At 39.2% G+C, this 14,465-nt stretch overlaps 1 protein-coding gene across 1 annotated transcript in view; it reads right to left on the bottom strand.

The window, feature by feature from the left end:
* Nucleotides 1-14,465, bottom strand: part of smc3 (structural maintenance of chromosomes 3) — a 56,415-nt gene that overhangs the window by 8,218 nt on the left and 33,732 nt on the right. The window contains 6 exon segments of the mRNA XM_052027521.1: nucleotides 4,090-4,337; nucleotides 6,616-6,724; nucleotides 8,290-8,397; nucleotides 10,174-10,332; nucleotides 10,884-11,035; nucleotides 13,504-13,656. Of these exon segments, the coding sequence (XP_051883481.1) occupies nucleotides 4,090-4,337; nucleotides 6,616-6,724; nucleotides 8,290-8,397; nucleotides 10,174-10,332; nucleotides 10,884-11,035; nucleotides 13,504-13,656 (929 nt within the window).

The following is a 14,465-nucleotide window of genomic DNA, read 5'->3' as shown; positions in this document are numbered from 1 at the left end:
GGAAGGAATGGTGTGAAGGCCAAGAGTAAGCATTGGTAAATTAACGCTTAATTATTTTAGTTTGCTGTAATTTATTTACAATTGTTGAATTATTATGTTTTTTAAAATATAGCAACAGAAAATTATGGAAATACTCAGGTCAGTCCACATCTATGAGAAGAGAAACAAAATTAACGTTTTAAATCTTTTCTGACGAAGAGTCTCTGAACTGAAACGTTGACTGTTTCTCTCCCCACAGATGCAGCTTGGCCTGCTGAGTACTTCCATCATTTGCTGTTTTTATTTTAGATTTTCAGCATCTGCCATTCCACCCCCCAATTTTTTTTTTTACAATACTTTAATACTTTTTAAATGGTTCTGAATGTCAGGGAACATCAGCTTTAACAGCTGGTAGACCCAGCAACATACATAGCTTTGCAGCTCAAAGATTTTCCAGGCATTTCACGGACAGCGATCTAGTTCTCACAAAAAAAAGCCCATACTTTTTCCATCAATCAACATCAGCAACCACTGCTTTGCTGCTGACAATAGGTTCCAGCACAAAGTTTTGCATATCTTTTATAATGCCTCTGAACTTTAGATGCCTTTAACAGAATGGATAGATGGTCAGAATTACAACCATCATAATAAGCCAACATGCAGGAACAGTCCATTGAATTTGATCTACCATTCAATAACTTCATGACTCAGCATTGCAATCAAGGGATCATATAGCCGATGTCCTCTGTGGACGGCTTCACAGCTTATCTGGCTTGGAGAAAGATTTATAATACTTTGTGGGGAAAAATACCAAGATCTACAAAAGTATTATTAAAAAACTGTTGTACCAGAGCCTGATGCACAACTTCCTTATCCCTGGATTCACTTTTTCCACCTGATTTTTGCTTTGAATATTTTTATTCAAACAAGCAGTGTTGATGACTTCACCTGAAATACTAACCAAGTGATGGTAGAGAGTAAATGTATGCGGGAACTAAATTGACATCAGTAGGAGATGCAAACATTATTTCAGCATTAAGCTAATTTCAAATGGGTGTTACTTCAACTCCCTTACTGAAAAACTTAACTGCTTCTGAAAACTTGCAGCTCAATGCAGTCATCAGCCCATACTATAAAAATAAGTTCCCTTTTAAAAATTGTTTGCAATTGTTTTTAATATTAAAAGAAACAATATAGAAAGGAGATCCAAAACTACTATAACCCAGTTCAGTGTGATACTTAATGTACAAGAAAAACATGGACCCCGCAGTCAAAAAAAAAGAAATCAGACTCTGTAGTAGACAGCAGACACACAAGAGATTCTGTTGATGCTGGAATCTGGAGCAATACATACAAAATGCCAGAGGAACTTAGCAAGTCAGGCAGCATATATGGAGGGAAATAAACAGTCAACATTTTGGGGGTTGAGACCCTTCATCAGGGCTGGAAAGAAAGAAGGTAGAAGCCAGAATAAAAAGGCAGGGGAAGGATCACAAGCTGGCAGATGATAGGTGAGACCAGGTGAGAGAGGCAGAATGTGAAGCGTTGCTCCTCCAACCTGCGTCTCGTCTCAATGTAGTAGAGGAGGCCGTGGATGGACATGTCAGTATGGGTACGGGATGTGGAATTAAAGTGGCTGGCCACTGTGAGATCCTGGCTGTTGCAGCAGATGGAGTGAAGGTGCTCGACGAAACGGTCACCCTATCTGCGCTGGGTCTCACCGATGGCAGTGCATCTTGCACCCACTTGCCACTGTACTTCTTGATAGTAGAGCTGGGTACTGGGAAGAGCTGACAAAATGCTTTAGATCATTGCTGCAGTTTATATTGTCAATGACATAAACTGCTGCCATGGTGCACTGATAGTGGGTGAATAAATGCTCAAGGTGGAGGAAGCAACTCCAAGCCAACGTGTGCTGCTGCACTGCAAGCTGTATTTTGCCTTTAGTAGAGAATAGATGAGTTGTCCGAACCCACGACCTACAGAGTCATCTGATCAAATAATCTCCAAAAAATTCACATTTATAAAAATCAGGGAGGTACAAATGCTGCTCTAAACCAGTTTCCCACTCACTACCTACGCAATATCCTCTTCGAGATTGTTACTGATAGTGAATCTCCTCTTTAATTGATCTAATAATAAACAACTGAATTATGTTAATATTTTGTGTTGCAACATTTGGTGAGACAGTTCAGACACTACAATAATAATCACACTTGAGGACATTAGCAGCAGTGATCCAGGTCCAACCCTGACCTCCAAAGTTTTGTGAAGTTTGCACTTTATCCCCATGATTGCATGGGTTTTCTGAGTCCACTATGTGGGCTTAGTGCTATAAATTGCCCCTGGTATGTAGGTGAGTGATAGAATACAAGGAAAGTTGATGGGAATGTAGGGAGAATAAAATGGAGGATTAATGTATGGACTCAGTTGGCTGAAGGGCCCATTGCCATGTTGTACGACTATAAGGAACTGTAGATTTTATCCAAAGATGAAAAATACAAATATTTTTCCCCCAGAAAAAAAATGTGGGGCACCAAAGGTGGTACAAAATAAAAAAAAGACTTAAACGATACCAGAACTGAGGCAACATACCAATTCAAAAGGACTGAAAAGACCAGCGCTCCTTTCCATAGAAAAGAGAAGACAGATGATCTGACAGATCTTTTAAAACAACAGAGGGGTTTTCCAGGATTGATTTAGAAGGTACTTCCACTTGGAAAAGAGTCCAGAATCAGCAATCATAAATACAAGACAGTCACTAACACATGCAATAGGAAATACGAGGGATACATTTGTATCCTGGTTACAATGTGGAACACTACCATAAGGAGCAGCTTAAGTGACAAGCAAAGGTACATTCAAGGTACAGCAGGATAAACACATGGGGAATAAAAACAGAAGATCATGGCGGCACGGTAGCGTAGCGGTTAGCGTGACGTTATTACAGCGCCAGTGATCGGGGTTCGATTCCCGTCGCTGTCTGTAAGGAGTTTGTACGTTCTCCCGTGTCTGCGTGGGTTTCCTCCGGGTGCTCCGGTTTCCTCCCACATTGCAAAGACGTACGGGTAGGTTAATTTGGGTTTAAAATGGACGGCGCGGACTCGTTGGGCCGGAAAGGCCTGTTACCACGCTGTAAGTAAAATTTAAATAAAATTTAAAAATTAAAAAAAAAATTCATGTCAATGAGGTTAAATGAAGGTGACTCGTGCAATATTAAGACTGGCACAGGAATTCAGGAATAGCTTACTACAGATACCATACGATCATGTAACACAATCAAATGATTCACTCCACCTGCAGATGGTGCTCATAACCTTCTACCAATCTTGAAGTAAATGGATTGCCTTTATCAGTGCTCCAATTTAATGAATCAATCACCTCAGAATAAAAGTGCCCACTTAGTCATACAGAATTTGTATGCCAAATCCCATTTATTTCCGAGTCTAACAATTCACCAGCCCAATGGGCTTCCATTATGGAACATTAAGATAATAGCAGGTGATGCTAAATTGAAAAGCTCAACGATGTTTCTAGTACTGCTTAAGCCTCGACAGACTTGCCTTCAATAAAAGTGAATTGGGGAAACAACTTGTCAAATTTGGTGACTTACCCAGTCTGTAGAAATGTGCACCTCCATTTATGCCTGTGTCGAAGACCAAAAGAAACGTACAAAGCAATTGTACAGTAAAGAGGTATAATTTTCTTGAAATCTGTAGATGGATGATGCAACTATATTTTTACTTTTACTGTTATACATTTTTAGCTTAAAATGTTGAAATGCAGAAGCATGGGCACACCACCACCTGGAAGTTGCTCTCCAAGCCACACACCATCATGACCTGGAAATATAATCGCTATTCCTTCACCGAAACTGGGTCAGAAATCCTCTCTCCCTAACACCATTGTGGATATACCCACACCTCAAGGACTGCAGCAGTTCAAGGCGGCAGCTCACTACCACCTTCTCAAGAGCAATTAGGGACAGGCAATTAAATGCTGGCTCAGCCTGCAAACCCCACATCCCTTGAATGAATAAACAAAAATAGTACTGGTGCCAGAAGTGACTGTTTTTCTATTTGGAATACTCAATTTTTCCAAATATATTACCTGCTTGAGGCTCAGTGTTTGGTACTTTTCAAAAGCCTCCTGTGGCAAAGAGCCCAATTCTCTGATTTTCTTCATGCATTCCTCCTTTTTCTTAAGCAACATGCCCTGCCGGTTTGTCATCTTCTCCAGCTCCTTTGTGTCATGGTTAATAGCTTCCATGTGATCTTTCTCCATGCTCTTCCAGCGGTCCATGCTTTTAAGCCGATCCTTGGTTTCTGCTTCTGTTTTATCTATCAAAGATTCCAGTTCTGCAAAACACATCTGATATTTTAGCACAGATTTTTGTGGAAGGGGAAAAAGGCCACTGCTTACTTTAAGTGCTCAGTTATCTCTGCAACAATTACCCTAATCCAATATTAACAATGAACTCACCAGATGTCAATGGTCAACATCACAAGAACTAATCTTATTTAGATAATTAAGAATCATGGACTGTTTCTCTAATACCAGATACTGCAGTCAAAAAATGCTTAATGAGTATTTGTGCACTTGAGTTCATTCAATTACACTATATAAATAAAATTGATCCATGGTTTCTGTCCAGTTGAAGGAAGCAGCAATTGTATTCAGACACCTGGAATATAATTCATGCTCCCAAAATTACTTTGATCATACCCATAATGTGCAGTTTAAAATTATGTAGACAATCTTCTTTGAACAATTAGCAAAAACACAGTAATTTTTGGTCAAGTTGACCCTGACTTGAAAATTCCTATTTCTATCATTTCTGAAAAATGACCAGTAGTAATTAGAATACTCTGATATAGAAGATATTGTTGCCAGTAACATTATGAAGTGGATTATAGCTAGATGGAGCAATACAGAGTACAGCTTTTATTGAATTAATTGTATTTAGAGATAAATAATACGCTGGTCATTAATGAATTGTGAAAGTTGAAGCAATATAGTAAGTAACGTAATTAAGTCACAAGATTTACAGTTAGGAAGCATAGCGATCATGATTACACAAGAGTAATGGATCACAATGTATCTAAAATTTGTGACTTTATGACTACATGTGCTTTATTAAATAATTCTTTCAATGGTTACCAATCCAGGTGATGTCAGAAATCTTTATTTTACAAAAAAAAACTTTAGTGTAAATGTGGAAACCTTCAACAGCTCCCTCCCAAAAAGCTGTTGAGACCAAGTCAGTTAAAAAAATTCAAAAGTGAATTTAGGAGATGAGCGTTAGACAAGGGTATCAAGTGATATGGAAACAAAGGCAAAATTGTTAATATACCAACCGGCCATTATATAGTTAAATGGTTGAATTGGCTCAAAGGACTGAACAGCCTCCTTCTATTGCTGTTTCTTAGGATGTGGACCACAATGACAATCACAAAAGCAAATTTACAAGCACTACCATAACTCAAAAAGCAGCTCATTAACTCCATGTCAGTCTCAGGCTGAAGTACCAAGGTTTGCAACTTCAACGTCCTATTTGCCTCAATATATACTGCATCACGAAAATCAACTCTGATATAGCAGAGACCCTCTGCTCCACCTTCTGTTGATCCATCCCTTTGTCATTTTCAATCAACAACTCCAGTGTTCTCCTTCACCCATAAAATGACCATAAACCTCAGCTATTTTCAAAATTCTGCTACTGCATCCTATGCCACACCAAGTTCTGCTCACCCATCACCTTTCCTCTCATATTGTGCTGTACTGTTCTATGTTCTATTTGCCAACACTGCCCCTTATCTCAGAGCACTCAAATTTCAAAATCCTTGCACTTAAATCCTTTCATAGTCTTGCTCCTTCCTATCTTTATAACCTCCTCCAGTTCTACAATCCCTTCCTTTTGACTTTGTTTCCTTGTATTTACTTTCCTCCCACTAATAGCAGATGTACTTTCAGCCACCTAACTTCACAATCTCGAGTACCCTCACACAAACCACCTTTAAGAAATGCTTCTGCTGACCCAGCAAATTCTTAGCCCTCAACTAACATTAGTACAAAGGACTGTCTGGTCACAATCATTTTACACCCCAGGGGACTTCGCTGTATTGTAATGGGTTACTGCATTTCTTACATCCAGAGAGTGCTAAAGCTTCAAAAATACTTCACTCTTTCCTTAAAATTCACCTTTTGCCAATTATTTAATACCTCTTCCTGTATCCAATTTTTTTCTGTTAGAAATATTATATAATTGCAACTTATGGTGCATTAAACAGTAATCCAGCCTGCAGAGTCCTCATGAAATCCCTCAATCTTTATGAGTTTTGCATTTCAATTTGACTTCCATTGAGGACCAATCTACTGCAGCACTCCATCACATTATGAAATGGGAAATTCAAGATTAAATCAAATCAAATTCTGCCAGGTACAAAGGCTGTACTTTTTAATGCTGAATTGCATAGAAAATAATTTGCAGAACCATGGTGAAAGAGCAAGGGAAGGGGACTTATCTATTAGGAGCTGACATGAATCCAGTGAGCTATGAGGCCTCCTGTGTTGTAATTCTATAAACTAGAACAAAGGCAAAAAATAAGACATCTTGGCACTTAAAATTGTTCCAACCTTCTGTACGTGCTGTAGTGTCCCTTACACGCTTGTTAATGGTCTCCAGTTCAGAAGTTGTGGCATTTAGAGCAGTGTTGCCCTCAGTTTCTCGCAGGTCATTTAACTCCTAAGTAAAGAATGTACACAATCAAATTCATCATATCGATACCCATTCTCTTCAATTTGTAACAGAAAAGAGCACAGCCCATTTCAAAATGGTAAAGCTGCTCATGATAGAACAAAATGCAAGATTCCACTAAGCATACCACAAAAGGTTTCAGTTTTCTGTGTAAAAATCACTCATGCTACGTTAAAACCCTTTTTATTTAGCCAAAAGTGTCGATTATTTTCAGCAGAGGAGAAAACCTTTGCCCCTGTTAAGTGCGAATATTTTTTATTCTGGGATTTCAGTGACAGTGTACATAAATTCTTGAACATTTTAAATTCAACATTAAGGATTAAGCATCCCTTAAGATCAGATAAACTTATGCCACAAGTTAAAACTATTCACTCAACCCAAGAAACTTTGATCCTCTTAAACATGACTGTCATGTACAGGACAATACCTTGTGGATTTGCACTTATTAGGATCTGCTAAACCCATTTCACTCAACTGTTCCAACCAAGAGCCAGGAGAGAATCAGAATTATCATCACTGACTTATACGATGTGAAATTTGTTGAAGATCCAAACTAAAGGGTCAAATTGAGTTAGGTGGTGCTTGCTGTCCACAATAACCTCGTGAGCCAATCTAAAACCAGCAGCAAGGTCCAAACTACAAGTAATCTGCAGGCAACAAAGGTTGGATGGTCTTCCAAAGTCAGCAAAGCTCAGGGTGGGAGAGTAGAGAGAGCAGTTGCCATCTCTGATAGTTGCAACTTTGATAGTTTTTAAACATCTCCAATATGCATAAACATTTAATAGCAATTAAAATCAAAGCAAATTTAAAGCAGGAAAAAAAATAAACACTTATATCATCAGAAGCATGCCAAAGCTCAATGATCAACTTAGTTTTGTCCTTATCTCCTGATCTGCAGGCCCATAAATCTCACTGAAATCAATAGGGTTTTGGATCCTGTGTCAAGTCTCTTGAGCTCTTACACGGATTCCAGCAAAAGGGCATACTAACAGAATCAGTCCCCAAATCCGTCAGTAAGCTTTGGATTCACACAAGTCTGGGACTTGCTTCAGTCTCAATGGCTGAATGCTTGAAGTTATGATCAGAACCAAAAGCCATGACAATTTGGCCAACTGATGCAGGAGCAAAGCAAACTTGGTCCGATTCACTCTACCAATGTTACCATTATTAATTTGATGTGTAACACTGCAATATGTTGACAGAGCAACCACACCCCAACACAAGATGTCATGCTACAGCACAGTATTTATTCAATATATGGTTTAAAGGCTACAAATTTGAAATGTAAAGGAGGCAAAGTTCATCAGGATGTCTCAAATCATCAATTTTAGACACAGATGTCAAATAGGTCTTAAACTCAAAAATACTTTTTGACAGGGTTCAGAATAACTAACTGGTTGATACATGCTATTTGAAAGCTTTAAGTTGATTAAAACTTACTTAAATCTTATCCTGGTTCTCTCAAAGTATGGTAAGTAATTTGTATTATATCAAAATGTTGCTGTGTAAATCTCCAGCATGTGTTTAACCTATTACTCCAACAGTCACTTTACCTGCTCAACCTGGTCCAAGCGCTTCCTTAAATTTTCACTGAGATATGTCTCCAATCTGGTCATTATACCTTCTAACTTAATCCGTTCATTTAATAGCTGCCGGTTATCCTAAAAGAACAAATCAGAGTTAAAGCAGTCTTAAAAACCAGTTCATTCGTGTTCCAAGTCCTGTCCCATCTCAACCTGTGCTTAAATAGAAAGCTCCTTCAAGCCATCTTCTGCACAGTTGTGGGGTCACAAGAAACTGCAGATGCTGGAATCTGGAATGTCAACAATTCCTGCCCCCCACAGATGCTGCTTGACCCACCGAGTTCCTCCAGCAGATTGTTAATCTGCATGTACATGATCCATAAACCATTCAGCAGGACATCTGCAACTTTTCATTCACAGTTCAAGCCACTGTTCACAGTTAAGTGATTCCTGTACTGCATTTAGTGAAATGAAGCTGACTTAATATGGACATTGACACATTGTCCTGCTTTTCACCTGCTTACAGATCAGTTTTAAGTTGTTTAGAAATGATAAAAAAATAATGTCCGAGAATAGATGCTAGTCACTTTTTTAGAGCTACAGGGAGGCAGTCACTCCTAAGCTGCAGGTGGCAGGTGACTGTCAGAAGGAAGGAGAATAGGCAGGTAGCGCAGCATACCCCTGTGGCCATTCCCTCAATAACAGGGAAGCCTGGTTGTGTGGCGCAGAAGGTGGCGGGGGGTGGGGGGTGGGGTAGGGGAGAAGAGGAGAGCGGTAGTGATAGGGGATTCAATAGTAAGGGAAGCAGACAGGAGATTCTGTGGACATGAAAGAAAGAGACTCCGGGATGGTATGTTGCTCCCAGCTGCCAGGGTCAGGTCCACAGCATTCTGAAGGGGGAGGGCGAACAGCCAGAGGTCGTGGTACATGTTGGTACCAATGACATAGGTAGGAAAAGAGATGAGGTCTTGAAGAGGGAATATAGGGAGCTAGGTAGGAAGTTGAAAAGCAGGACCTCAAGGGTAGTAATCTCTGGATTGTTGCCTGTGCCATGCGCTAGTGAGGGTAAGAATAGCTTGATTTGGCAGATGAATGCGTGGCTGAGGAGTTGGTGCAGGGTTTCAGATTTGTTGATCATTGGGATCTCTTCTGGAGAAGGTACGACCTGTACAAAAGGGACGGGTTACACCTGAACTGGAGGGGGACCAATACTCTTGCGGGCAGGTTTGTTAGAGCTGTTGGGGAGAGTTTAAACTAATTTGGCGGGGGGATGGGAATCTGAGTGATAGGTCGTCAGAGGTTGGTGCATTTAGTGCACAAGTAGATGCAGCGTGTAGAAAGAATAGGCAGTTGAAAGGGAAAATTGCAGTCAGTTGCATGGGTTGAAGTGTGTCTATTTTAATGCAAGTAGTATCAGGAACAAGGGTGATGAACTTATAGCATGGGTTAGTATATGGAACTACAACATTGTGGCCATTACAGAGACTTGGCTGTCACAAGGGCAGGAATGGCTGCTGGATATTCCAGGGTTTAGATGTTTCAAAAGGGACAGGGACGGAGGTAAAAGAGGTGGGGAAGTGACTTTCCTGATGAAGGACAGTGTCACAGCTGTAGAAAGGGAGGATGTCTTGGAGGGATCGTCCACTGAGTCAGTGTGGGAGGAAGTTAGAAACAGGAAGGAAGCGATCACTCTATTGGGAATATTCTACAGACCTCCCCCCCCCCCCCCGTAGCAACAGAAACACCAAGGAACAGATCGGGACGCAGATTTGAGAGGTGCAAAAAAAAAACGGGGTTGTTGTCATGGGTGATTTCAACTTTCCTAATACTGATTGGCACCTCCTTAGGGCAGAGTTTGTTCAGCAGTCTAAGATGAGGAAACTTTGTAACTTTTTGCATCTCCACACGCCATACCTGTTGGAGCTGTCGGATTTCATCATTGAGTGCATCAACTCGTTTTTGATCATCCAGGCTAAGCTGAGAGAGCAGATCTGTGCCAAGTTCAGCTTTCAGGGACTCGCGCGTCGATTCCATAGCATGTAAACTTGCTTCTAGACTTTGCAAACTTCGTTGCTACAAATAAAATGGAAAAATTGCCTTTACTTAAAAACATTGGTCAAAACTGAATGAGGTTCCATCCAGTCACCAAACATACATTTTTCCTCATGGAAACTGCAATCTTGTTCACCACTAACCAAACTATTCTTTGCATCACCATATTCTTAAAGAATAAGGAAATGAAAACATTCAGTGACATATGGGCAGCAGTTAGTGGAGCTGTCTATCACAGCTCCAGTGACTTCTGTTCAAATCTGACTGTGTGGAGCTTCCATGTTCTCCTCATGACCATGTGGGTTTCTGCCCAGGTGCTCCAGTTTCCTCCGCATCCCAAGGGCACACTGCTTGGTAGGTTAATTGCCCATTGTAAATTGGCCTTAGTGTATTGATTTGCAATAAAATATCGACGGGGTTAGGGAAATTGAATGGAATGTGGGAAGAAATGGGTTATGGGGAAAATTGATGGGGTGGGGAATTGGATTGTTCTGTGAGCCAGTATAGACTCCATGTGCTAAAATGGCCCGTGTCAGAAAAGGAGTTTGAAAAAGTGTTCAATGGATTGGTACCTTAGGCATAAAGGTTTTCTCAGACTGTTGTCTCTTCTCTTTCAACATCTTCATCTCTGAGAGAATGCTGTCTCGTGAAGCCTTAAACTTTCTCTGTTGTGTTTCAATCTGCTGCATTTGATTCATCAACTGATCAATCTCATTATTAATCTGTATGTTGTGCTAAGGAACGGCACATTCACAATAGTGTTGCGAGGGGACCTTAAGTAATTCGAGCGCCACTTACTTAGTAATATAAATAAGCAGAAGAATTTTAAACCATTGAACAGATTTTTTGATTTTTTTTAGGCAAGATCATTAATTTTAAATGAACAAGAAAACAAAAGTCCCTTTTACAATTCACCTTGCAGCACACGCCCCCAACCTGAGTCAATGGACAGTCACTTAAAATAATGAAATCCAAAAACTCCTAAAAATTCAGAGAAAGCAGCAAATGTCCATTTAACCAATTCAGTCCCCAAAACCTGCCACTACCTCTCAAATTTGTTTTGGTCCTCTTTTCCCATAACGTTCTCCTGCCTGAATCTCTCATGTTTCAGCATGTTGGTGCAAGGGAAGGAAATATATCCCATTTTTGGTGATAACAAATAGATGGCTGTACAGAGGCAAGACCCAGAGTCAAACAAAGGTAAAAAGTAGAAGCAAAGCATCAGAATTCAGGAAGAATCTATGAAGGAACAGCACTAGTGTGATAGACACAGACCAACTCCAGCCTCAAGACCCAAACCATTTCACCTTTTCAAAAGTATTAAGATCCTAAAATGACCAACTCCCAAGACCATATCTGACTTATCTGGCCTAAGAATCCGCAGTAAGTGAAAGGGAGACATTTACATTTTATGCAGCACCTTTACCAACTCTTTCAAAATGTCTCAAAGCATTTTATAGTCAAAAAAAGTACTGTGGTAATGTAGGAAACACAGGACTCGATGTGTGCAATCCAAGCTCCCAGAAACATCAAAACAATAAATTTGCTTTTGTAATCTTGATAGTGTGATAAATTTTGGCCAAAACACTGGATAATTACCCGCATTTGTTCAAATTAGTACATTACATCAAACTGCAAAGAGCTTAAGACATCATGGTAAAAGGTCTCATCCAAACAACAAACCTCCAAGCAGGTGTATGTTCAAAGTTAAAATTGAAAATCCAACTTGAAACCAGAGCCAAGCACTTAAAATTTATTCCATACTCAACCACCTCCATAACTAACAATCTTAAACATCTTGCTGATCTGTTTGAAGATTTTTGCACTAAAGTCTCTGGAATGCAATTTGAAACAGAATTCTTCTGACTGAGAGAAGGATGCACCACCCACTGAGCACAGCTGACACTGTCACAGTACCAACACCACCTCACTATGATAATCAGATGCTCCAAGGTCCCTTCACTATTTTATACACATTGGCAATTGTCCCAATGAGTTAACTAACATAAACATCATACAGCAGCTTACTATTATTTAACACACATTTTACTTCTGCACAAGTAACTATGATGCAAATTAAAAGTCACATATTTACATGCATGAGCTAAAGAAACATTTTCTGTGAACCATACATCTCATTAGCTCAAACATGCACAAAGTCAATTACTGTTATTTTCAGAAATTGCATTGTGCTTTAAGGAGTATTGTGTCATAACTACATTCTGTTTGTCCTAAGTTGAAGACGTTAATTTAGGATGAATCATACAGATCTGAAAAGTCTTGTATACAGCTGTGCACTCATTATCACCAACAGAAAAGGCCGTAATGATTTATCACAGTGACTCATTGCTATCAGGGGAGTCCAGTTTTTAACTAACCGATTAAAACAACACTTTTCATACAATTTATTTCTAAGAAAACCAACAGTGAAGTGTCACTGAAGCCAAGGTGAATTCTATTTTCTTTTGTTTCCTTTACGCCTCCATTCCTCCAGAAAGATTACCCTGTAATGAGGAAAATCAGTGAGGTCTTACTTAGATCATTTGCTAATCGAATAAAACAGCACTCATTTGTTAAATAGAAATTTCTACTCATCTTTCTACATCTTGACACAAGTTATTTAACAATACATTGAAAAATCATTTCCCTTGTGGAACAAACTCATTTTATGAGGTTAAATACTAGTGTGTTTAAGAACAAGATAATCAAAACTGTATTAATAACAGAATCATAACTATCAGAATTTCCGGAGCATCAGACGCAAGGATTTGGCATAGATGCGGGTTGAAAAACAACAGAAAATGAAGTTGCTGAGAACATACTGTAAATTTCACCCATCAGTCAACCTAATTTATGTCTTATTGGCAGTCCACTGATGATAGCAACATTGTCATGAACGTATATATTGAACAAAGGCACAGAATCAGTAGTGATATAGGAGCCACCATGCCAGTGTTTTTTTTTTGGTAAAACAACCCACTTCCCACTCCCCTAGCACTCTCCCTCTCTTCACCCCCTCCCCCCAAGTCCAGCAATTCTTTCTGCAGTTATTTAAAACCTTCTGAACATTACACTGAATTTTCTTTTCATATTTTTCTGATTGCACCACAATGTGTAAAACGAGACAAAAGAAATTTATGTCATTAACACTTCTTTTCACTATTATGTAGAAACGGGATTTTTCAAGGATATTTTCAATATTTCTACGGAGATTTTCGTTCAGTTTTGCTTCCAGTTCAGTTAATTCTTCCTCTGCTTTCCGTGCATCCTTTTGAAGCTCCAGCCTTGATTTTCTGGTGTCATAATAGCCACCAGTAAGAGCACCACGGTGACTAACCTGGTCACCTAGAAGGAATTCAAAAGTATTTCTCATTGATAAACATCAACAGTAAACCACAATTCTTGCTACACACTTGAGATTAGTGCTTACAATCATCTTTCAAAACACCAGAGATGTTAGGAAGAATAATACTTCGGGCCAACAAGAAAGAACAAACACTGGGACTTAATAAGTCAGAGTTCAGTGGAATATTAATGGAAGAGCCACGATGGAATACAAAAATTAACCACAAGTACTTTGCAAAGCATTTAGGTTGAAGATACCTAGGGAAGAAATGGAGCCACTGCAACAATGAATTCTCAAATTTACTGTACAGCTCACTTATGGGTTGAAAACAGTTGCAAATTAAGGTTTTGCAAAATTTTCATTTAAGTTTCTGAATGACTTTGAAACTAAGTAACAGGAGAGAAAAACTAAAAGATTTTTTTTCCATCTCTAAACATCAGCAGCAAATAGTTGCAAAACAAAATCCAGTTAGCTGACAGTAGGATGATTTCTTTCCAGTAAGAGCCTTCTGTTGGGTAATGCACACTTAAAAACTGTAGGTAAGACCCCTAACTCTCAAATAAGGTATTATTTGCTTAGGGCATGCAATTATTTACTAGGTAGTCTGCAGAAACTGTGTATGAAACCACAATCAAGAGAACAAAGTATAGTTCTAGAAAAGGACACATGGTCTAAAACAAAATCAAATAGGTTAGCTGAATTGCCAGAACAACCAGGGATTCAGAAAAAAAAAATCAATCTTTTACGACATCTTAACTTTAGGGCCAGCCTAAAATGGAAAAGGAGAGAAATTCAATCTGAAGTCAAC

Source organism: Pristis pectinata, chromosome 12 (genome assembly GCF_009764475.1).
Source record: "Pristis pectinata isolate sPriPec2 chromosome 12, sPriPec2.1.pri, whole genome shotgun sequence".
Lineage (NCBI taxonomy): Eukaryota > Metazoa > Chordata > Chondrichthyes > Rhinopristiformes > Pristidae > Pristis > Pristis pectinata.
The sequence above is the reverse complement of the archived record's forward strand: the minus strand, read 5'-3'. Positions and strand labels throughout refer to the sequence as shown.